Below are 24,155 nucleotides of genomic sequence, written 5' to 3' on the forward strand. Positions count from 1 at the left end.
GAAAAACACAGAATTGTTGACCTTTTTGCAGATTTATTAAAAAAAAAAAACTGAAATATCACATGGTCCTAAGTATTCAGACCCTTTGCTGTGACACTCATATATTTAACTCAGGTGCTCTCCATTTCTTCTGATCATCCTTGAGATGGTTCTACACCTTCATTTGAGTCCAGAAATTTTTGATTATTCTGATTGGACTTGATTAGGAAAGCCACACACCTGTTTATATAAGACCTTACAGATCACAATGCATGTCAGAGCAAATGAGAATCATTAGGGTCAAAGGAACTGCCTGAAGAGCTCAGAGACAGAATTGTGGCAAGGTTAAGATCTGGCCAAGGTTCCAAAAAAATTTCTGCTGCACTTAAGGTTCCTAAGAGCACAGTGGCCTCCATAATCCTCAAATGGAAGACGTTTGGGACGACCAGAACCATTCCTAGAGCTGGCCGTCCGGCCAAACTGAGCTATCGGGGGAGAAGAGCCTTGGTGGGAGAGGTAAAGAAGAACCCAAAGATCACTGTGGCTGAGCTCCAGAGATGCAGTCGTGAGATGGGAGAAAGTTGTAGAAAGTCAACCATCACTGCAGCCCTTCACCAGTGGGGCTTTATAGCAGAGTGGCTCGACGGAAGCCTTTCCTCAGTGCAGGACACATGAAAACCCGCATGGAGTTCTCCAAGATGGTGAGAAATAAGATTCTCTGGTCTGATGAGACCAAAATAGAACTTTTTGGCCTTAATTCTAAGCGGTATGTGTGGAGAAAACCAGGCACTGCTCATCACCTGTCCAGTACAGTCTCAACAATGAAGCATGGTGGTGGCAGCATCATGCTGTGGGGGTGTTTTTTAGCTGCAGGGACAGGACGACTGGTTGCAATCGAGGGAAAGATGAATGCGGCCAAGCACAGGGATATCCTGGACGAAAACCTTCTCCAGAGTGCTTTGGACCTCAGACTGGGCCGAAGGTTTACCTTCCAACAAGACAATGACCCTAAGCACACAGCTAAAATAACGATGGAGTGGCTTCACAACAACTCTGTGACTGTTCTTGAATGGCCCAGCCAAAAACCTGACTTAAACCCAATTGAGCATCTCTGGAGAGACCTAAAAATAGCTGTCCACCAACGTTTACCGTCCAACCTGACAGAACTGGAGAGGACCTGCAAGGAGGAATGGCAGAGGATCCCTGAATCCAGGTGTGAAAAACTTGTTGCATCTTTCCCAAAAAGACTCATGGCTATATCAGATCAAAAGGGGGCTTCTACTAAATACTGAGCAAAGGGTCTGAATACTTAGGACCATGTGATATTTTAGTTTTTCTTTTTTAATAAATCTGCAACAGTGTCAACAATTCTGTGTTTTTCTGTCAGTATGGGGTGCTATGTGTACATTCATGAGGAAAAGAAATGAACTTAAATGATTTTAGCAAATGGCTGCAAAATAAAAAAGAGTGAAAAATTTAAGGGGGTCTGAATACTTTCCGTACCCACTGTATATATCATAGTATAATATAAGTTTCCACAAATCTTTGGCCATATAGTCGTATATACTATATATGATGCAGCATACACTCTGAACATTATTCTTCAGGATTGCTAATATTCGTGTCTATCTGATGAACACTGAGGATATAATTAAAACATCTTTGGCACTAGAAACACTGCATGAAGAAAATGCACTTACATAAATTCAGCTATTTTTCTAAAATAACTTTCTAAACATTTAAATCTGCTAGATCTGGTTTTGCAGTACAGATTTCCAGGTAGTGCACTTAAACTTGTTAAATCACTTCATAGCTTAAAATAAATGAGTGGAAAAATAAGACAAAACGACTTGGTCAACGTCCATGTACAATTTATTTGTCATATACTGGAGACCTTTTAGAAAACTTGTTAGTTTTTGTGTAATAAGATTAATTAAAAGGTTATTTTATATTAGAAAAGTAGCTTTATAATCATTTTCTGACATTCAGTCAACTGCACCCTGGTGATACAGTGTCCGCTCATCAGGAATGCAAATGTGTGTTCACAATGATCTTACACACTCACTTAACACATTTTTGGGCTTTGTTCTCAATCCTGTGCTTATCAGCTGCCAATATAAACGTTTGTAAAGCATCAGCTATTTTGTTCCTCTCAGGACTTGTATGAACCGGGGGTCAAAAATATGCAATTCGTCCTTGGGAACATAGTGATTTCATTAGGCCAGGGTGTCCAAACATTTTTTTTCCTGAGAGCCACATACAGAAAAATATACAAATATATACACTGGAAAAATCAATCAAATGCAGGTAAATTACGTTTGATAATTGAACATGTTTGAAGAAAAAAAGCCTCCATCACAGCTCTCCATAAGTAGATTTTTATTTAATTTTTTACAAAAAGGTTGGCAGGTAATTCTCTCAGTGACAGCCTCAGATTAGCACGTCTCTTTGGTTCCACCATTTCTGGTGACCCTGAGCAATTGTTTTTTATTGCTTGCCTTGTTTAACTCAGTAGCTCCACCTAGTGGAAGTACAACACAAATATTATGAGGGCCTATGGCCATTATAATTGTAAACTTTGATACGAGCCGATTAAAACGTGGGCCATAGTTTGGACACCCCTGCATTTCTGACAATCTAATATTTAAATCAAAATGAGAATGATAAAATTATTTCAGAATGATTTTCAGTTCACATGTTTCAAGTCTTACATTCTCACCCGAAAATCTTACAGCCTTTTGAAACTGCTAAAAAGAGGGGTATCTACTGATCACACCCAGTACTAATACTGTATTTTCTTTGTACCTGCATAATGATGCCAAAACAATCAATCCTGGGGGTGGAGTTTGTAACACTGATTCCTGTTTACAGTTGCATGTTTGATTACAGATGTTTTTTTGTTTAGTGATGTATCACACTTTGAGAAACGAACTCTGTTAGATGTATGTAGTATTTTAAGAAAACTTTATCTTTCATAAGATTTTATAAACAATTAAAGTTTGGTTTAGTTGGGTTAGGTTCAAACATTGATTTAAAAAATTACATTTTTTTTTTTTTTAAGTAGTGGAGTCAGGGCATAATGTACACAGATTTTTTTTTTGTTTAAAATAAGACTAAAGATGAAAATAATCTGATCTCTGGTTCTTGTTATTTGTGAAAGACAGCTAACCAAATTGTAGGGAAACCAAAATGATACAAAATAACTGCAATAGTAATTGGTGCAGAAAAGAAGTAAATGCCTAAAGACAATGGATTCCAAACTTTGGTTCTTGAAATCTACAATTATTTGACTACAATATGCACATATGCCTTTTCTAAAACGGTTTAATTACCCCATTTTTCCAGTCCCAAGACTGTCATTAAATCTCAAAGTGTTCAGATATCTAGGACCTGCAGAAAAACTTTGTATTATGCAAGTTGCTTGAGGTTTCTAGATCTATTCATCACGGATAACAATGCAAAATGCATACTACATACACACACACCAGAAACAAAACTTCCATTTAGTAACGCCGGAATGAAGATGAAGGAATCTACTAGGTGTGTTTTGTGCTTTCAGCTACCCAAATAGTGATTTCCAGTGCTTTGAAAAGAAAGTGTTGTAGTATTATTTTTTTTAAATAATAAAGGCAACTGGTGACACTGACGATACTAATGATAAAACATTTTTTTTACATATAGTATAATTCTGTTAGATTACATCTATTTACAAAACACCTGATGGTCAACATAAACTTATGTATTCATTTACATGCAACTCACCTATTAGTTCATAGACAAGCCTCATGTGGAACAACCTGAATAGTAGAAACATAAATTGTGCTAAAATTCCAGCCAACAGAGCTTTACGCTGATAATATCCTGTCTGCAACCTAGTGAACCAGTGTTGATATATGAATTGATAGAAACCTAAAAGCACTTTTGTACGACTCTCTGGATGTAAATGTAAAATGATGAATGATGAGTTTTTCCCAAAAAAAATGTTGGTTGCATAATTACAGAGCATATTACTGGTTCACTCAGAAACACTACTTCGTTGCTTGTGCCACAATGTAGCATCATCGGTGATGTGTTTTTGGCAGAACGAATCAAGCACTGATACAGTCATGAACTTATTGGTTTTTATGACACATGGGTGCCATCTCTACATCCAACTCCAGTTCACTTTCCAACCCATGACACCCAGACTGTGTTAATTCTTTTTAAGAAATGACATTGTGTGCTTTTTCGCAGAGTCCTGATTATCGTTTCCTAACTCTGACTACCTAATCATTAGAGTGACACTGTAAGCACGGTCACATTGGCAACTGCTACATCATTTCTTATTCAGCCGCTATTATTTCAACTGTCTTTTTTTTATTCTGATCCACCTTTATTACAGTTCTGTGTCATCCTCCTCCTCTCCCCCATCTTCTTCTTGTGAGAGAAGCCTGTAGTGCTCTGCAGCCACAGACAGGAAGGCGGATCGGGATCGGCTGCCATCCTCATCCGGAGGAGCGTGATGGCTGTTGAGTTCTGGCTCACTGGTACTACATTTGGAGTATCGTTCTCTGTGATTTTCAGCCGCTCCATCTGCCAGGGATTGGCTGTGCTTATGAGTGAGGAGAGAATGGATGTAGCCAGCAGGCACAGGAAAAAAGGCAAAGATGATGAGCAAGGCGAGCATGACTAAAGCCCAACCAGGGTATTCCAGGCTGCTCTCTGAGCCCTATGTGAGAGAGAAAGAGACATTGAATCACTTAATTACCTAATAGCATGTACAGCATTTTTTTTTTTATCAACAACAAAGGTGAGCAAAGGTACTGTTTGATGGTACACAATGTGAAACCTCGAGTTTGCAATACTTCAAATGGAAATTTAGACCAAACAAAGTTTTAAAATTAAAACCATACTGTGCAAAAACACAAAATATAAACCCTATCACTGACCAGGTCTGAAGGTTACAGGGTTTGACAATGTGCCTAAAGACACTAACTTTTGCTTTTATTATAGACACGTGGAGGGGTTTTCAAATCTGCCTCTGTCAGTATCTAGTAATAGGCTTCTGTTGTACACTTTTTTTTGTTTCTCTTTCCCTGAATTTCCTCCGTTTACCCACCAGATGTCACCACTTTGTCCCCATCTCCACTTGTTAGCTACCCATTGTGTCCACCTGTGTTCAATCACCCCCCTTTGTCTCAGTTTCTGTTTGATTGTTGACCCTCGTGTGGTCTGTTTCCCACGGTTGGGTGTCTCTAATCCCCTATCTTGAGTAGTCCTGTGTATGTTTATCCTGGGAAGACTTTGTAACTTTTGCTCACGTTCTTGGTAAGATTTGTTAATTTTTTTCCTTTTGAGTGGATTTCTACCCTTTACCCTTGAGGATTTTTGCTCTGCAGATACTATGCTTTTTTTTATGTTTTGGACCTTCAAATAAAAAACATGGACCTTTCAATCCTTTTGAATATGTCTCTGCACTTGGCTTTACAGGATGTTTGCATCTCAGTTCTTAAGTACCATTACAGACAAGATTTTGGCAAAAAATTTTAAACTACATGTAATACTGTGTTCGTGTTCATCCCAAAGTTGTTCTTATATACAAACTTGCATAGCTTTTATTTTTGTTAGCCCTGAATAAGACATTCTGCAGAGTGCCATGAGGCAGCTGTGTTTTACCGTGCTGTGGTTCCACGCCGTGTAAGTGGGCCATTTGAAGAACATGCGTAGCAGGCTAGCAGTCAGCAGACCCACCATAGACAGCAGACACACGTACTTCCACATATATTTATAGATCGCTGGGGGGCGCCATTTTAACATCACCTCCACATCGTCCAGAAAGCTGATGAGAGAGGAGCGTAAAGTAACTTAACAATACGAATGAAAATGTGAACCTATGCTGAATTCATGCATAATTTCAGTGTACAGAATCTTTACTGTATATGTGATCAGTATGGCAAGAACTCAGAAAAACAAACTTTTTTTTTTTTGTAAATTAAGACAAATCTTTATACTTTTCTCTGTTGGTGAGGAGACTTCGTTTTTACGGGATATGTCATTATCCGGGAGTCATATGATGTGTTTGCAAATCTGAAGTCCACAATACATTCATGAATGACTCCAATCTCATCTTAAGATCTTTAAAATATATGTGGGTTAAACAGCCACATATTGATAATATGATGTAGCGATAACCTGGCGTAGGTTCCTGTCACTGTCAATAAAAATTGGGTTGCAATAGCAATGAAGTATCTTTTTATGTATCTAGTTTAGTGATGGTCTTACCGATCAGCACCGTAAATCCATGCCACGCTGATCGTCTCAAAGATGACAACGATCATCAGCGGCAAAGTGGCAGAATAATCATCGAACATGGTCACAAAGTAGTTTCCACTGCGTTGAGTGAAGAGCAGACCAATTACAAAGCCCAGGATACAGCTTATCACTGAAAACCAGAAATGCCATCATGATAATGTCATGCAAGACAGAAATATCCATGGGCCTGTCATAGTCAGTGCACGTGTGTAATTGTGTGTGTGTGTGTGTGTGTGTGTGTGTGTGTGTGTGTGTGTGTGTGTGTGTGTGTGTATATATATATATATATATATATATATATATATATATATATATATATATATATATATATATATATATATATATATATATATATATATATACATACCAGTAAGCAGTTTTTTGTTGCGGCCCAGCAGTTTAAAATTGTCCATGAGTGGCGTCAGGATGCCCTGCATAGTTCCAAACATGGTGGACAGACCCAGATTCAGTAGCATGAGGAAAAACAACGCTGACCAGAACGGACTTCCTGGAAACAGCGCCATAGCCTCGGTAAACGCTATAAATGCCAAACCAGTGCCTTCCACTCCCTGAACAAGACAAAAATCAGTGTTTCAGTGTTTGGTGCAATCTACTAAAACATTCAAGGTGAAACTTAGCTATCAAATGGTATTATACTAAGCATTGTTAAATTCTCAATTGTGATTGGACAAAAGACATTGTGTTTATTTTCCATTTAACAGCACCAACAAGCAGAGAGCAGCACTAAAGTACTAGCTACAATTAATAATTCCGTTCTTAATGTTCTCTCTACAACTTGTATAAGAATTTGTACGGTTCCACATAATTGAGTAGAAAAAATATTTTTACTTGTTTATATGGTAACATGGTTAAATTAACATTTTTAGAAGGACTCTCCAATGACTGTCTATGCTTTATAAATAAAACATTTAAAATCAGAGTAAAGCCGTAACATTTCTTCGCAGATAATTTTTATAGAGTAAACTTCAAGAATGTTGAGGTAATAATTTTTTTTATAGCTGCTACAATGTAAGCAATGGCATGAACTAACAACCATTAAATTATAAATAGATTAAATATACAATAAAAGTTGTCATCATTTCATAAATAAGAGATTTTCAGAGTTGTCCAACTGCTATGGCATAAGATGAATGAAAGTACATAATAAATACAGAAGAATTTATGCTCTTTAATTTTAATCAACATTTAGAATTCATGAGAGCTTTGTGTGAGGTAAAACTGAAGAACAGAATGCTAGGATATTAAGTGACTAATGAGTGTTGAAATCAGGGATGTCTCCATCATTAATAATGCCCTCTAGCATATCAGAAATCTTGCACATGCATATGCAAACCTTGTTCATTTCTCTTTCCAGGTCACAATCGGTGATGTTTGAGCCTAGCAAGCTCCCATAATTGCTGTACCACTCCTTGTAATCCTTGAGTTCCACAGATCTGGGGTCAGACACGTTAAAAGATGGCAACCAGGGCTGAGCTGTGCCGGATGCAGCCATCTCTGATATTGTATTCACATTTCTGCAGGATGAGAAAACAAAGTTTTACAAAAATTAAAGCTGAATTGGGATTTGTTACAACCCCTCTCATTTGTCGAATAATTTATCTAAAGAAAAAAACAAACAAATCTGGACTCCTCCTTAAAGTTGGTACTCAGTATATTGTAGTTAGTGTAGCATGTATTTTGAATGACACTTACTCCACAACACACTCTATGGCAATGTTCTTGGCTCGAAAGCCGAGGACGGTGAAGACGACAAGCGAGGCCAAGACTGAAGTCATGAAGTTGATGGCGGAAACCATAAGAGCGTCCCGGTGGCAGTTGTTGTTGATTGGGTTGTAGGAGGAGTAAGCGATCACAGATCCGTAGCCCAAACCGAGAGCAAAGAAAACCTGAGTAGCAGCCTGACGCCACACCTGGATCTCCCCCCAGATCTCTAACTGAGACAAGCACAGATAATTAGTTGTAGTAGTAGCTTGTAGCACAAAATATGTTCTAAGAAAGACAATTTCTTTCGTGTGAAATAAAATAGCACCTGAGAATGCAGTTTCATTGTGAAATGATGGAATTCACTCATTTGGACTTATTTGGTACAAAGTATCGTATTACAAAGCGTTTTTTCTTTTTAATGATTGAGAGTTTAGATTTAGAGTTGAATATAAGACCATGCCTAGCCACTCTTAAAATTACATTTTTTAAATATATCTTTGGTCCAGTGCATACACGTATAAACAAACGAGTCAAATAAAGATGGCAAGCATAGAGCTTTATTTAAACAAACCCAATAAATAAACAAATTATCCTCAATTGCAGCATTTAAGGTGCTTATTTGGGCTTTTTAAAGCTAGGAGTGGTCAGCATGAATGTAAATATAATTTGGCTAAAAAAAGTCAGTTCGACTAAATAGAAAAGTACACAAATGCAAAAACTCAGTGATTTCTACAATACATGAACATTTATTTCTAGAGTACAGGAATATGCACACTGATGTACTGGTTTCCTATCCTGGGTGTACAGTCAACCCCCGATAACTCGCGGCTCGAACTCGCGACTTGGAAAATTTGCGAGTTTTCATTTGGAATCTAACTAACAGCAAGTTAGCGGGAAAATCCGCAGCAGGACAGAACGTTCAGGAACGTTAGGAAAAATATTTTAAACCGTTTTCACTAACAAATTTCATTAAAAAAATTTAAACACATTATTGTATTATTCATTTTGAGGGATAAATAAAGAATTTATGTAACTTCTGTTGAGTTTGCATAAAAAAGAACCACCTTACTGGCGCAATGTCTAGATGAATTCACTAAGGTACCATAGGGGCTGTGGGGGTGCGTCCAAAATTCGCAGATTTTCGTAACTCAACTGTCTTTTTCAACATGGTTCTTATAATGATACGATGAAATATGCTCTTATAAATAAATAAAAGGCCCATTAATATAAATATTTGAGTATTGAGAAATGTATTTTACTTGTCTACCATGGGTTATCGCCAGAGGTGGGAAGTAATGACGTATAAATACTTTGTTACTGTACTTAAGTAGATTTTTCTGGTATCAGTACTTTACTCCACTATTTATTTTTCAGACAACTTTTTACTTTTACTCATTGCATTTTTACACAAATATCTGTACTTTCCACTTCTTACATTTTCAAGGGAGGACTACATCTATAAAGTGCTGTAATTCTTGCACTGTTCACCTGATTTGGATGTCTACCCATACTTGATTTTAACTCCTAACATGTTGTATACAGCTAAAATAACATCCAGATATTCATAAAAAAAAAAAAAAAAATATATATATATATATATATATATATATATATATATATATATATATATATATATATATATATATATATATATATATATATATTTATATAATTATTTGAACCAGTCCTATTAAGAAAAGCTGCTCAAGTCTAAAATACATCGTTTTCTCTATAAAACACACTCTTTTTGAACAGTCATGTGTGTTTAATCTGTACTCACTTTTGGAAAGAACATATAGGTGAGTCCTTCGATGGCTCCATCCAGCATCAGGCCTCGGATAAGAAAACAGAATAGCACAGCGTATGGGAAAATAGAGGAGAAGTACATCACCTGGAAGTTAAAAAAAGAAAAGCATGATTAATGTTTGAGCATTCAATTTCCTCGGTTGTTGGTCAAAATGCATTAGAAATGTGGTCATCGTGTATAATCTAAAGGCATTGTATCAAGGGTTTGGTAATCTATGACTGCTAACATTGATAAATTAGTGTGTGTGTACATCTGCATTGGAACATTAGCACATTAAAAAATATTGACACTAGATATCCCAAGGGCACAGGTGTGACAATTTACATGTGACAACTGCAAACATGGACAAATGAGTTTGTTTGTGTGTGCTCGTGTTGCGGTGTTAACAGTATGTACCTTGGCTGAGGACTTGATGCCCTTGATCATGGCGAGACAAACTATAACCCAGGCTGCGAGCAGACAACTGGTTATGATTGGATTAAACTCTCCAGATTGATCTATTGAGTCAGAAATATCAAGAGCTTTACGGAACCAGAAGTATGTGGTGGGAGAGCTGGCAGCACACTCCTTTACTGAAAGAAAGAGTGAGAAAGAAAAACGCAGTTACTAAAAAAGCAGATACTAAAACAGCTTATATGAACAGAAGCTTTATGTCTGTCTAAAGGGACCCCTGTTCTCTATATTCTTCACATCTTCTTATATTCAGTGTTACTAATGAACCTACTGGAATGTTTTATGGAAGGAACCAGAGAAAACCCATGTGAACATGAAGAGAACATACAAAACATGTATAACCACTAGGGATGTAATGGTCCACTGAAACATTTTCGGTACGATGCACATGTGTACTGAATGCAATCCTTGTTTTACGTGCGGATTATAGTTCAAATCCGAGTTCACTCGTGCACATATTAAGTGGCAAACCACAAGTTTGCTAAATCTCAGTGTGGCTACTCTATTTACTCAAGAAACACAATTTCTACTGGGTATGCATGAAATCACTGCCACTTCCTGTCATTGGCAAGTTTTTACGACAGTCTTGTGTACTGGTGTACATGATATTGCACCAGTTTAACAGTTTCTCTTAAAAGGAGATATTCCTGGCAATTCCAAAGATGTTCTCAGAGCATGCACTGGACAACTGGCACTGACTTTTTCAATTCCAACATCTTCATCAAGTATGGAGATGACACCACCGTGGTCGGCCAGATCAGCAACGACGACGAATCAGCCTAAAGGGAAGAGTTCCGAAGCCTGACAGTGTTGTGTGCCACCAACACCCAGAACCTCAATGCCATGAAGACTAAAAAGCTCGTTGTGGACCTTCAGCAATCCAACAACAGGAAACACTTCCCAGTGTCTATCAATGAAACTCAGGTAGAGAGAGGTCTACAGCTTTAAGTTCTTGGGAGTGAACATCTCTGAAGATCTGTCCTGGCATGAGAACACTTCAGCTCTAGTTAGGAAGGCACAACAACGCCTGTACTTCTTAAGGAGTCTCATCCGTCCCTAGGGATTCTAACGTTTTTAACGCTGCATCATTGAGAGCATCCTGATTACCTCCATCACTGTATGGTACAGAGGCTCCACTGTGTGTTACATATTTGTGTACATATATACACCTTACTCTATATTTATTTACTGTACAGATATTTACACACACATTTATTTACATGCTGTACATATACTTACATATTAATCTGCCCTTGTCAATTTGCGCAATTGTTTGCACTTCTGGTAGATGATAAACTGCATTTTGTTGCTGTGTACCTGTACTATGCAATGACAAAGATCTATCTATCTATCTATCTATCTATCTATCTATCTATCTATCTATCTATCTATCTATCTATCTATCTATCTATCTATCTATCTCAGGGAAATGTAGGAATGAAGGAAGGACGGAAAGAATTAATTCATTTATGATTAATAAAAACTTGTTTTTTATTCAAACTTTGTTGGAGTATACTAAAATAAATAGAACAGTTAAGTAAAACATGTCTTAAATTAAATATTAAATGCAAAAGAAAATAAAAAAATAAAAAAATAATAAAAACACATATACATCTGTATTACCCAAGTGAGGTCTAACAAATGTAAATTATTAAATTAAATGTTTCCATTTATTTAATTGTATTTAATAAATGTAATTTGTGCCTATTTTATTGAATAACTCAATATAATTAAGTGTATTGCATTAGTCTGATTTATTCCATTTTATTTTATATATATTTTATGTTTTATTTAAACCAAGCAGCCATTTTTTTTTTAAATGGTTAAAAATGTAAACTGTTGATTATCACAAATGTAAATAATAATTAACAATTGATTGTGTTTTGCATTTCTTGCCCCTAACTGTACTGAAACTGAACAGTGACATTAAAACCAAGGTATGTACTGAACCGTGAATTTTGTGTACCATTACACCCTTAGTAAACACAGTGCTAAAAAAAAAAAGCATTACTGACTGTAAAAGTCTAAAAGTTTAACAATTAAATCTCTGCATGATGACCCTGTAAAGCTTAGGGGAAGGTGAGCACTAATAATACACTTGGCTATTTTACAAAAAAATATATTGTAGGCCAATTTTGGATACAGGGCTACTACAGTACTTGACAAAGCTATTTCTCCAAAGGGGAAAAAGATTATCCAGTTATCTGAGGTGGCCATCTCTGATGTTTTATGATGCACCACAAAAAGTAACACCTGTGTAAGTCAGATTATTTTACTTTCTTCTTGTCATCTTGGTAGCTATGTGCAATAGGTGCAACATGCTGTTAGAACTCTCCTTTCACCACCATGCATTTTAGGAAACTAAAAAAAAAGCTTTACGGTCATGTTTACATGGCTGCCTGCCAACATTGGTCTTGGAATCTAGCTTTCCTGCAGTGAGGCAAAAGAGTGATGGCTGTGACATGTATATGTAAACATGTAAAGGCAGCATGGGAACAATATAAAATAATGTCAATACAGAATTGAACTAACAGAACAAATGTAAGTGTATGTTTCGGAGTGTGTGTGTGTGCCTAAACTTGATTAAGAAACATCTCTTGATTGTGAATGCTCTTGAATCTGTACTTAAAACGTACCTGTATGGTTACTGCTCGGGTCTATGGGACACTGTTGCCATGGTAAAGGGTACTGGAAGGAACTTCCCAGGTAAAACAGAGCCCAGGCAATGATCACATTGTAGTACAGAGCCATAAAGAAACAAACCTGAGAGATAGAGAGAGAGAATGATTGAATGAGACTAGACAGCAGAACTATACCGCAGCAAGTCCTCACTCAAACAGCGCACGTGCACACAAACACACACACACACACACACCCACCAACAAGTATGACTGGCAACTTCAGAACGTCTGCGCTCATGTTACTGATAACATATACACATGTATAAACACACACCCACACACCCACCCACCAGCAAGTATGACTGGCAACTTCAGAACTTCTGCTCTGATGTTACTGATAAGGTATACACATACACACGCTAATCTAATTTTAGCAGAGACTAATGTGCCATCATAAAAACCAGTATTAAAAAATATAAGATTGCAAATCCATAAATGTTTAGATTCCATATAAAATGCAAAAGCACCTCAAAATGCATTATTTTATACATCTTCATAAAGTAAAAGTTAGCACTGATTGGTTCTTGTACAGTGTGCTGGCAGTTCTTCAAAAAAAATAATACTACTACTAATCATCTATTCATTGAGAATAGTAATCATATTGTCTCTATAAATCACTAACCCTTATAATATCAATTTATCCATTTCAGAATGTTCAGTTCAGCCATTTTTTATTTGTTTGTTTCTGTCATGTCTGCTCATATGTTTATCCATTACCACACAGCTGGAATAGCCAATGCCAGCAAGGCGTGGCGATATGCGTTTCCAGACCCCGATGCTGCCCTGCCGAATATTCTGTCCTGCTGCAAGCTCCATGAAAAACAGAGGAACTCCAATTAGCAGCAGCAGCATCACATACAGCAATAAAAACGCTCCTGTAAATAAGGACACAAGAGAAATAAGAATGTAGACAAAAAAAAAAAAAAAAAAACGGTCTTCCATAACTACTGTATGAGGGTTGTCTTAAAAACCACATGCACCTCCTCCGTTTTGGTGACACAGATACGGGAAGCGCCACACATTGCCGAGCCCGACGCTGAAGCCCACCTGGGCTAGGACGTATTGCAGCTTACTGTCCCATGCGGGACGTTCCTCCCCTTGCCCCACCTCTCCATCAAGCTCCATGCCTTGCTCCTGCACTGGTGTGTTGTCGGCCATCCCAGGAACATCATCACTGGGCAACGGGGGCTTCTCCATCTAAAAAAGATGATCAGATACTCGAACAAGTGTGCAAAGAACTTCTCTATGGATTCAACGTTGAACAAAACCTACAATACATTTCATACAACAAACAGACAGTGAACAACAGTGATTACTCCATATAATTAGAGTTAACCAGGCTCTCGAAAGCTTGAGATTATAGATTATGTAACAGGAAATTGAATATGTCCATGTGTGAAAATTCCTAAATGGTCTGCTCTGCCCTCAGGGTGCCTCCTTGTGCAAATGTCCCTGCTGAAGGTCCCTTATATGCTGTAGGGAGCATTAAGTAAATACCTAGCTCTTATATTTAAAGTTTTCTGCTAAGCACACCCTTCCAATCCCTGCTTTATTCCCCACTAAATACCATGTCTTACTTCACCTCCCTCATCTCCTCTCTCCATTCCAAAGATGAACACGATGAAAAATCTGTTCGGTCAATCAATTTTAAACAGCCTCTCTCTATGCACGAGCCGTACAAAATGTGAACATTGTTAAAAGAGACACAATCGCAGACAGTGCAAAATTAGCTTTTAGTTTTCACAGGCACATCTAACATTTTAAGAGTATCTGTGAACTACAGACCAAAAGTGGAAGCTCAGCACTGGTGTGTAGCAGAGATGTTTATTAAAGCAATACATATTCAGTGAAAATGCTCAGATACAGTAAGTGTGGATGCTGTCTGAAAGCAGACCGAACTAAAAAACTGTAACGGAGCTGATGAGACGTATGAGAAATAACTGGTTATTGCTATGTGATTCTAATTTATTAAACTAGAAAAAAAGCATGCTTTCTGTAGCAGATCATGTATTGCTGATTGTCCAGTCACATGCAATTTATGTAAATTATTTAGCCCATCAGATAGAAACTACAGCTTCAGCTGTAGAGCCTTTAAAGAGGACTGGACTATTATATAAAAAAAAAAAAAAAAAAAAAAAAAACTAATGATAGAATCAGAAGGTTCAGTAATAATCACCACTGTAAAACAAAAACATGTTACCACAGTCATGTTAGGTGTTAGACCTTAGACAGCTAGGAATTTTATTTTACTGAAATTTTATTACAATTTTGCATACACTGAAAAGATTAAAAGCATTTAGCAAGGGATAGAAAGAAAATAATTTGCAAGAGAAAAAGCAAGAGATTTTGCATCCTGTCAGGTTCTTGTTAGTAAGTGTTGGATACTCATAGCACAATATCAAGACGTTCTCTATAGTCCTTGAACATTATTCATATTATTATCATCAAGCCCTAGTGAAGATATGCTTAAACAAGCAATATATCGTGCAAAAATAAAAACATTTTTAAAATCCATAAAGAAATCATTTACAATCGTAAACTGGAAATCAAATTGATTTAAAAGCCCAAAGATTTTTGTACACAATAGACATGTGTGAGAGTGCCAGAAACACAAAGTGGCCTGGCAGAGAGATGGGGGTGTGTCGCTGCATCATACTGGGGGGCTGGGAGTAAGGATTATGTCAGAGTAACTTGGCAGGATGACTGGCAGAAAGCTAATAATGGAAAGAACAGAAATAGAGGGGAGGAGGTAGAAGGGTACAGCAGTGTAAGCTATGCTGGTAGGAACTTTTTTAACTTCATGTGAATGGTGTAAGAGCGGAGGTCATGTCTCCTGTAATTAAACACCAAGTCGTTTCTTATCTTCACTCCAACAAATTCCTAATCAGCCCATCTTCTATTCCTGTACATGGTTGCATCAAGTAACCAGTGAGCATATGAGCATACAGACAGTTATTGGCATACATCATGATGTCAACACACTGGGCAACATTCTGTCCTTTACTCAGATGACTCAGCTCCTTTCCATCCCGACAGTGTTATACTTTTTTTTTTTTCTGGAACAAACGTATACAATGTTCTACATCTCTCTGTGACCAAAATCTTAAAATCCTTTCTTTTTCCTCATTTTTACAAAAATATATTAGATAAGATTGATAAGATTAGCTCTCTAACAGTTAGATAGCTCCGACATTTGAACGTAGAAATGTAAGTGTAGATTAAATTCCGCCCATATCATGGCGCTCCACCCCCCCCAGGATCTTCGGTCGTTCATATAGTGTCTATATGGGGTAGCTCAACAGTTAAAGCTCTTGATAGGAATGTCAGAGGTTCAAGCCCCAGGATTACAAAGCTGCTGCTCTTGGGCCCTTAAACAAGGCCCTCTGTACTCCAGGGCAGTATCGTGGTTGACCCTGCACTCTGACCGCATGGTTCCTAATATTGCTTGGATATGCGAAGAAAGAATTTTACTGCGCTGAAATGTAACCTTCATAAAATGAGACTCCAAACTGCAAGCAAGTTTTCCAAAACCATTTACTCACTGACATTAGAAAAGAACAAGAACACTGTAAATACAAATACTGTTGCAGCTTTAAGTGTGGCAACTAAAATTATATTCACACTAGAAGTCAAAGAGAAACTGTTACCATGTTCACTGAAACGTTTCCACTGCAAATTATTTGATCCTAGGTGTGAGCTGTTTGGTCACTTCAGGTTGATCAATGAAGAAACATGTGACCAAAATCATTGTATTTTCACAATCTATAAGTTCTACAATAATCATTTAACTGGAAATTTTACTAAAGTGGATGATCAATTATCATGATTAGTGTGGTGGGTATAAGATGGGAAAACATCCTTGATGCTAGTCCATCATAAAGCATCATGTACAGACTTTCACAGACTAATTTAACAGTCATTCCATCAATTAAAATGATTAGAAGAGTTGAGGGGAAATCTGGAGAACCCAGTAAAAACCCATGCAGATTAAATTCACTAAGAACATTCTATAAGAAATTCATCTGAGCAGCTCTACAATCAGAATAAAAACATATTTTAATAAAAAAAAAATGTAGCTCATGTTTAGAAACTGATAAGAGCCTGTGCAACCGTTTTATTTTGTGTATATCAGCTTATTCAGTCTGTCAACTCGGATTAAAATCATCACTGCTAGCTGTTCATTACATGCAAGTGACCCAGAGGCTAAATACTCACACTGCCAAACTGAGTTTGACAACACTGAGACATTGTTCTCATTACTAAAGTAAAATCCTGACACTTCATTTAGCATTTAAAATGTAACAATCATATCTGTCGCTTTGTCTGCACAGACAAAGCGTGCATGCATGTTTGTCTTTAGCAATGTCAAAAACTAATTTATTATTTTTATTTTAATTTATTAGAGGAGAAAGTTAACAATGGAACCTTCTACAAAGAACGAAAAACGGAAAATGTGCATCACACCAGATTTAAAAGAACAGGTTAAGCTTTTGCAAAACAATTTTTCTTCAAAAACAAGGTTTCAATGCTTTAATTTAAACAAACATCTAGTTTGAATCTACTAATTTTAATTTTGTACCTGTAGGTTGTTGTAGTTTAAACCTAATTAATTAATCATGCCAAATTAGTGCAATGCATAAAATCAGGCATATGAAGTATAGACCAAAAACTCAGGTAAAAGAACAAAATGTGAAAAATGCGATCTGAAAGAAATCAGACGAATGACGAATGGATGACTGCTGTAACTCAAATAACCACTCTTTGCAACCGTGGTAAGCAGAAAAGCAACTCTGAATGCTAAATACGTCAAATGAACCAAATGGCTTCAACTGCAAAAAAATTTTATCGGGTCCTTTTCTTGTCAGCCTAGAACGGGAATCGGAGGTTAAAGCATTGGACTCATATGCTTATAGTTAACACCTAGACATATGATTGGAATTTAGGGCAAACAAAGAACTATTTATGAGTGAGAGGCTTAAACGTACATACTTATTACATACCTTAAAACAGCATAAATACAGAAGGACTATAATGAACTTTATAAAGAGCTTTCATTTACATTTGAATTCAAATTTCATTCAATTCATGAATTATTTTAATTGCTGAAATATTTTTTACGGTATGTAGATGCATGGTCCTAAAAACATCAAATAGAATTTATTTAAAAGCTATTAAAAAAGATTACAATGATTTTAAAACAAGTGCTTATTTGAACACACTGTAATATTCTGATATTGTACACAATGTTATATTGTGTACAAAAAGCTAAACACAAATACATATTTTAGGAAACACCAACTTTTGAATATAAAAAAGTTCTCAAACTGGATATTACCACTACAAATTTGCTAATTTTGTGACTTGCTCCAGATTTAGTATCTGCTAAATACCGTATTTTTTTGGACTATAAGCCGCTACTTTTTTCCCCACGTTTTGAACCCCGCGGCTTAAACAACGAAGCGGCTAATTTATGAATTTTACCTGGGTTTTTCCCGGTTTCACAAACTTTAAGCCAAAAAACTGAACCCCATAACATTAGACCAATGAAATTTCCGAACAGAAACGAAAAAAAAACGCACCTCATCTGTGTTCTGAGCTGCACGGCATCGGGGAAAAAAACTTCCATCGGGTCATTTTTAAATGCACGACGATGACAAAAGGAAAACTGCCGAGAGAAATAGTTGTGAAAGGAAGGAGGAAGACAGTGAACAATGACTTTCTTGGTCGGCTACTGTTTAGATACAAACCATTGTAACGCGTTGAGTCAGGGTGAGGGAATAGCTCACTTCTGACAGGCTATTCCCAAAAATACCGCTATGCTCGTAAAGGAAGTGCAAAATACTTCACCCGTTACACCGTGTGTAACGTGTCTTTCGTTAAAGCCTGTGTAAAGTACATTAGTGTAGACAGGCTTATAGACAGGTGCGGCTTATTTATGTTAAAAATAAAAATATTTGTAAAATTCAGCGTGTGCGGCTTATATATGGGTGCGCTTTATAGTCCAGAGATTACGGTAAATGTAAATGCAATGAAAAGTGTTAAACATCCCAAACTTAATTCATATAAAAAGTATTCCTAATAAAGTGATGCACATTCTTTTCATCTTCTCAACAAACTTTGTTAAGAATTTGGCTCAGATCAATTTTCAGAAAGAAACTGCTTTTCTCACATTCCACATGTGTTTGGGGGGGAAACAAATGTAATTGAAAAAAAACTTGAAGCAATACTATATGGACAGTATAAGGACACGAGTTTTCCAGCGATATGTGATTCTTCTCAAAACTGTTACTTGAAAAGTCGAGACACAGAACTGTATAGGACGTCTTTGGATGCAGTAGCATTACATTTTCCCTGCACTTGAACTAGGAGACCCAAACCTATTCCAGCATGACAATACCCCTGTGCACAAAGCAAACTCCACAGAGCTCTGACCTCAACCCTACTGAACCACTTTTGGGCTGAATTATAATGCTGACTACACCCTATGCCCCCTCATCCTACATTAGTACCTGACTTTATTATAGTGTTTGTAAATAAGAACAAATCTTCACAAACACACTCCAAAATCTAATGGAACATCTTCCCAGAAGAGTGGAGCTTATTATAACAGCAAATGGGGACTAAATGTTGAATGGGATGTTTGAAAAGCACATACTAAGGTTAGGTGTCCACAAACTTTTACCCACATTCTGTATTAATAACTGATTATTCAATGAATTTCCACCTATTTCAACTTCAATAGTTGCATGTGTTCATTTGTCTTAAAAGCGAATTTCATTAACAATTTTAGTCTTTGTAAATATTTAGTCAAGTGTGTCCACACATTTAATCGGTAAATTCACACAAAAGCAAAAAAATTTTTTTTCTTAAGATAAATAAGATAATTATTATTTAAGATAATCCAATAAACAGGAAACCCGGGAAAACATATTTGAATTTCCAAACCCAAATCTGATTTTTTTCGGAATTTGTGTGTAGGTGGAGTATTTTAATAAAGAAAATTTGAATAAAGAAATTTGAATATAGAAAAAGCTGGAGTCATTCATATTTAAGAAAAAGAAAAGTATGTTAAATGCAACACAGCCAGGCGGCTTTGAGGTACATGACAGATTTCAGGTTTGTATATGTCATATTCAACAAATATATATATATAAAAAAAAAAGTGTCAATCATTTGGCTTTGAAATAATATTCAGGTTGTCATAAGCTAGGAAAGTAAAAAACACTGTTTTTTAGGGACTTTTTAGAGAACAGGAAATTGGCATAGTTTATAAGTTTCACAACACACAAAATTATAAAAACAACAATAATAATAATACATTGTCTGCATCTTAATTTTATTTGTGTTGTCAAAAACAGAAATTTTGAAAAACTTTTTGGATTTCCCCTATAAACCTTGTTCCTATCAGTACCATTATAAACACTATTGATTTGAAAGTTTTTCTAGAAGGGTGCATATATAACAAAAAAAAAAATCACTGTAATACTTCTTTAATGACCGATGATGATCTTTCAGAAGGACTGCTCCTGTCAAGGGTCATAATTATAATTGATATACTTGATTTGGCACATATTGTTATGCTGCATGCCCTTCTGAAGCAACCAGACAACCATTTATCTGGGCTTCGTGTCGGCACTGAATGTGAACCAGCTTGCACAATCCCAGCAGCTGTGTTCGAACCCTGGTCTTCGTCATGACAGGTGAGGACACTAAATTCTTCATTAATGACTGACACCACTAAATCCCAAATATGACTTGACTATTCTACAATTTGCTTAACTTCTATAGTTTCAGTAAAAAAAATTTTTTTCCCCTCTGAGGAACCTGTTCTGAAAGGGAACCCCTGCTGTTCTATAGAAAGAAACTACTAAAATAAACTTTACATATGCAAAAAAACAATTTGGACTTAGAAATGTCCTGTAAAAATGGTGTATTTATTTTTGCGGACAAAAATAAATACACATAACAAAATTTTGTTTTAATGACATTAAATTTCTAAGTTGACTGTATACAATTCCAATGGAAAGAAACTAAAAACAAAGTATTTCCTGAGGAACCTGTCCTAAAAGGGAACCCTGCTGTTCTACGTTTCAAAGCAGAAAGTATAACAAAAAGTTTCCCAGCCGAAGAACAATCCAAAGAACAATTTACGCTTATTCTGTACTACGATAAATTTTTTTGTTCCTTTACAAAAGAATGCAAATCATAATAACAAACAAAAAAAACAAAAAAAATTTATTTCAATTACACACTACAATTGGTTCTTCTATTAATTCAATTCCAATCCAATTTTTTTTTTTTAAATGAAAAAGAAAGAAAAAAAAAAAAAAAAAAAAAGAGTTCCTGAGGAACTTGTTCTGAAAGGGAACCCTGCTGATCTACAATGTCAAACACAGGAGCTATAAAAAAAGTTTTCCCTGAGGAACAAATCAATAAACAATTAAGGCTTTAGAAGTGTTTTGCCATCATGCTTTTTCTTTCTAAAAATTATACTACAATCAAAAAAGAAAAAGTACAATTGCTTTAATATCTACACATTGTTTTTTTTGTTTTGTTTTTTTAACCCATTTATTATTAACATTGTATTTTTATTAGTTTGTTTGCTCGTTTTTGTATTTTATTAATTGAGTTAATGGAAATAAGGCACTAATTATACAGTGATGCAGATCAGTAGATCACAGGAAATATATCCAGTAGTAATATACTGAAGTTCACACTTCCACCACTGCCTGCAGGGCAAATAGTGCTCAGGCTGAGACGTGGAAACGTGTGCACTCCAAAAAGAAAAGAAAACAAACAGGAGGAACTTCTCTGGTTGAAGCTTAAAAAAATACCCCATTTATGCAGATGTTCTTTAGATGTTCTTTAGATGTTGCACAAAAAGTATTGACTTGTAGCACAAGGCTGAAGGACAGAAGCTATGGAGAAACTTAAGTTTACCTTTTTTGAGAAGCTGGTTTTACTTGGGGAGGGGAAAATGCAAGTCGTTCTCACTTGCTTTCTTTTGGTCGTGTGCCTTCTCGAGTTCTCTCCTATGTTGCCTGAACACGCAGAAATCACCGTGCGCCTACACACACCAGGGCAGAACTTCAAGCTTCCCAGCCACGTTTCTATCGGACTTCTGTCTAACCTTAACTAGAACTATATAATAAACTCTGCACTGGAGTGAAACCTAAAACCCAGTGCGCTTCTACTGGCAGCTCATTTGAGCTCCACTAACGGGACCGCGTGTGCGCGCGGGTGTGCGGTTCGAAGCCCCGCCTCCGGAGTTGCCTGATCTGTACATATTCCAGGAAACTAGGACACTGTTTTTATAATCAATTCAAAAATTTTGTTTGGGTACAAATCTTCTAAAACATAAAAACTAGTAAATGCTTAATTTCTAAATAATAAGCACAATGTAATATGTATTATAAACAAATAAAGGTACTAATTTGTACCCTTCCTTCAAAGCCATCCAATAAATGCATGTCTTTTGCCCATTTTTAGCATCAAAAAATGAGTTTTGGAGCATACAGTAATTAAACACCAATATAAACCAGTTTATTAGAGGGACAGCACATGTAGGATGTTTTGGAGACAAGGTGAGGGAGGCGAGATTGAGCTGGTTTGGACATGTGCAGAGGAGGGACATGGGGTATATCAGTAGAAGAATGCTGAGGATGGAGCCACCAGAAAGGAGGAAAAGAGGAAGACCAAGGAGGAGGTTTATGGATGTGGTGAAGGAAGACATGCAGGTAGTTGGTTTGAAAGAGGAAGATGTAGAGGACAGGGGGGGTATGGAGACGGATGAATCGCTGTGGCGACCCCTAATGGGAGAAGCCAAAAGAAGAAGAAGAAGATAAACCAGCCATTAGGGTTGCACAATAGAGTGCATTCTTAGTACAGCAGGGAAAGGAGAAGTGGAGGAGAGTAGAGGTTCGGGTTGGTACTTTAAATGTTGGTACTATGACTGGTAAAGGGATAGAGATAGCAGATATGATAGAGAGGAGAAAGGTGTTGTGTGTTCAGGAGACCAAGTGGAAAGGGAATAAGGCCAGGAACATTGGAGGTGGGTTTAAACTGTTCTATCATAGTGTGGATGGAAAGAGAAATGGTGTAGGGGTGATTCTGAAGGAAGAGTACAGTAAGAGTGTAGTGGAGGTGAAGAGAGTTTCTGATAGGGTGATGAACGTGAAGCTGGAAGTTGAAGGGGTGATGAGGAAGTGCAGGAAAGCATACGGAGAAGGAGGTTGGAGAAACAGAATTGGGATCGACAGAGAGAAGAGAAAAGTAGGCAGGAGTACAAGGAGATGCAGCAGGAGGTGAAGAGGGATGTGGCGAAAGCAAAGGAAAAGGCATAGGAGGAGCTGTATGAGAAGTTGGACACTAAGGAAGGAGAAAAGGATTTGGACCGATTGGCCAGGCAGAGGGGCCGAGCTGGGAAAGATGTGCTACAACATGGTATTTCTAAAAATAGCTGTTTCCTACTTTGTTAAATCATTGTTGATAATTATTATGAAAAATCATTAACATGATTAGTGTCTTCACATAGATGAATATCATTAATTATTAATATTAACATATAATAAAAGGTAAATTGAGCAAATTTGTTATTTCAGATCAAACTGAAAACTGTGTGTATCAAACTATTAGCCCTTCACATTAATTGGTACCCAAGAAGTAGCTCTTAGTGGGGATTTTTGGTTTGTTTGTTTGTTTGTTTGGGTTTTTTTAGCTGCTGTGATGTATTATGCAACATCAAATACGTTTTCATTGTTGACATTTCACATCAAATGTAACTCCCAATAGCTGGAAATGTGGTATGTACAGTAATAGTCAAGTCAAGTCAAGTTTATTTGTATAGCGCGTTTCACAACAGACATTGTCTCAAAGCAGCTTTACAGAAATCAACAGTCAAGGTGAATAACCCAGCCATTATGGATGCACAAGCCAGTGCACTCTTAGTGCCGGTCCCAAGCCCGGGTAAATGGGGAGGGTTGCGTTAGGAAGGGCATCCAGCGTAAAACGTGCCAAATCAAATATGCGGATCACAAATGAGAATTTCATACCGGATCGGTCGAGGCCCGGGTTAACAACGACCGCCACAGGTATCGTTAGCCGACAGGGTACCGGTGGAAATTGGGCTACTGTTGGCCGAAGGAGGAGAAAGAGAGGAGGAAGACGTCTACAGAGACGGCAGGGAAAGAAGCAGTGTAGGAGAGTGGAAGTTCGGGTTG

General features: G+C 36.9%; 1 protein-coding gene and 1 long non-coding RNA gene across 2 annotated transcripts; one reads left to right on the plus strand and one right to left on the minus strand.

Annotated features, from left to right (window-relative positions):
* The first annotated feature begins 2,474 nt into the window (after positions 1 to 2,474).
* LOC310740582 lies at positions 2,475 to 3,642 on the plus strand. The gene is made up of 2 exons (XR_014537677.1): positions 2,475 to 2,996; positions 3,053 to 3,642. It is a non-coding gene; the product is annotated as an uncharacterized lncRNA (long non-coding RNA).
* slc6a16a (solute carrier family 6 member 16a) lies at positions 3,231 to 22,163 on the minus strand. The gene is made up of 12 exons (XM_083567355.1): positions 21,877 to 22,163; positions 13,917 to 14,133; positions 13,654 to 13,811; positions 12,892 to 13,018; positions 10,199 to 10,374; positions 9,776 to 9,886; positions 7,984 to 8,225; positions 7,625 to 7,805; positions 6,638 to 6,839; positions 6,241 to 6,400; positions 5,635 to 5,797; positions 3,231 to 4,687 (listed from the first exon to the last, which is right to left on the minus strand). The coding sequence occupies exons 2-12, from the start codon at positions 14,131 to 14,133 to the stop codon at positions 4,355 to 4,357; spliced, it is 2,070 nt and encodes a 689-aa protein (XP_083423481.1). The 5' UTR covers positions 21,877 to 22,163; the 3' UTR covers positions 3,231 to 4,354.
* Between the last annotated feature and the right edge of the window lie 1,992 nt (positions 22,164 to 24,155).

Source organism: Silurus aristotelis, assembly GCF_946808225.1.
Source record: "Silurus aristotelis genome assembly, chromosome: 17".
In the NCBI taxonomy this organism is placed as follows: Eukaryota; Metazoa; Chordata; class Actinopteri; order Siluriformes; family Siluridae; genus Silurus; species Silurus aristotelis.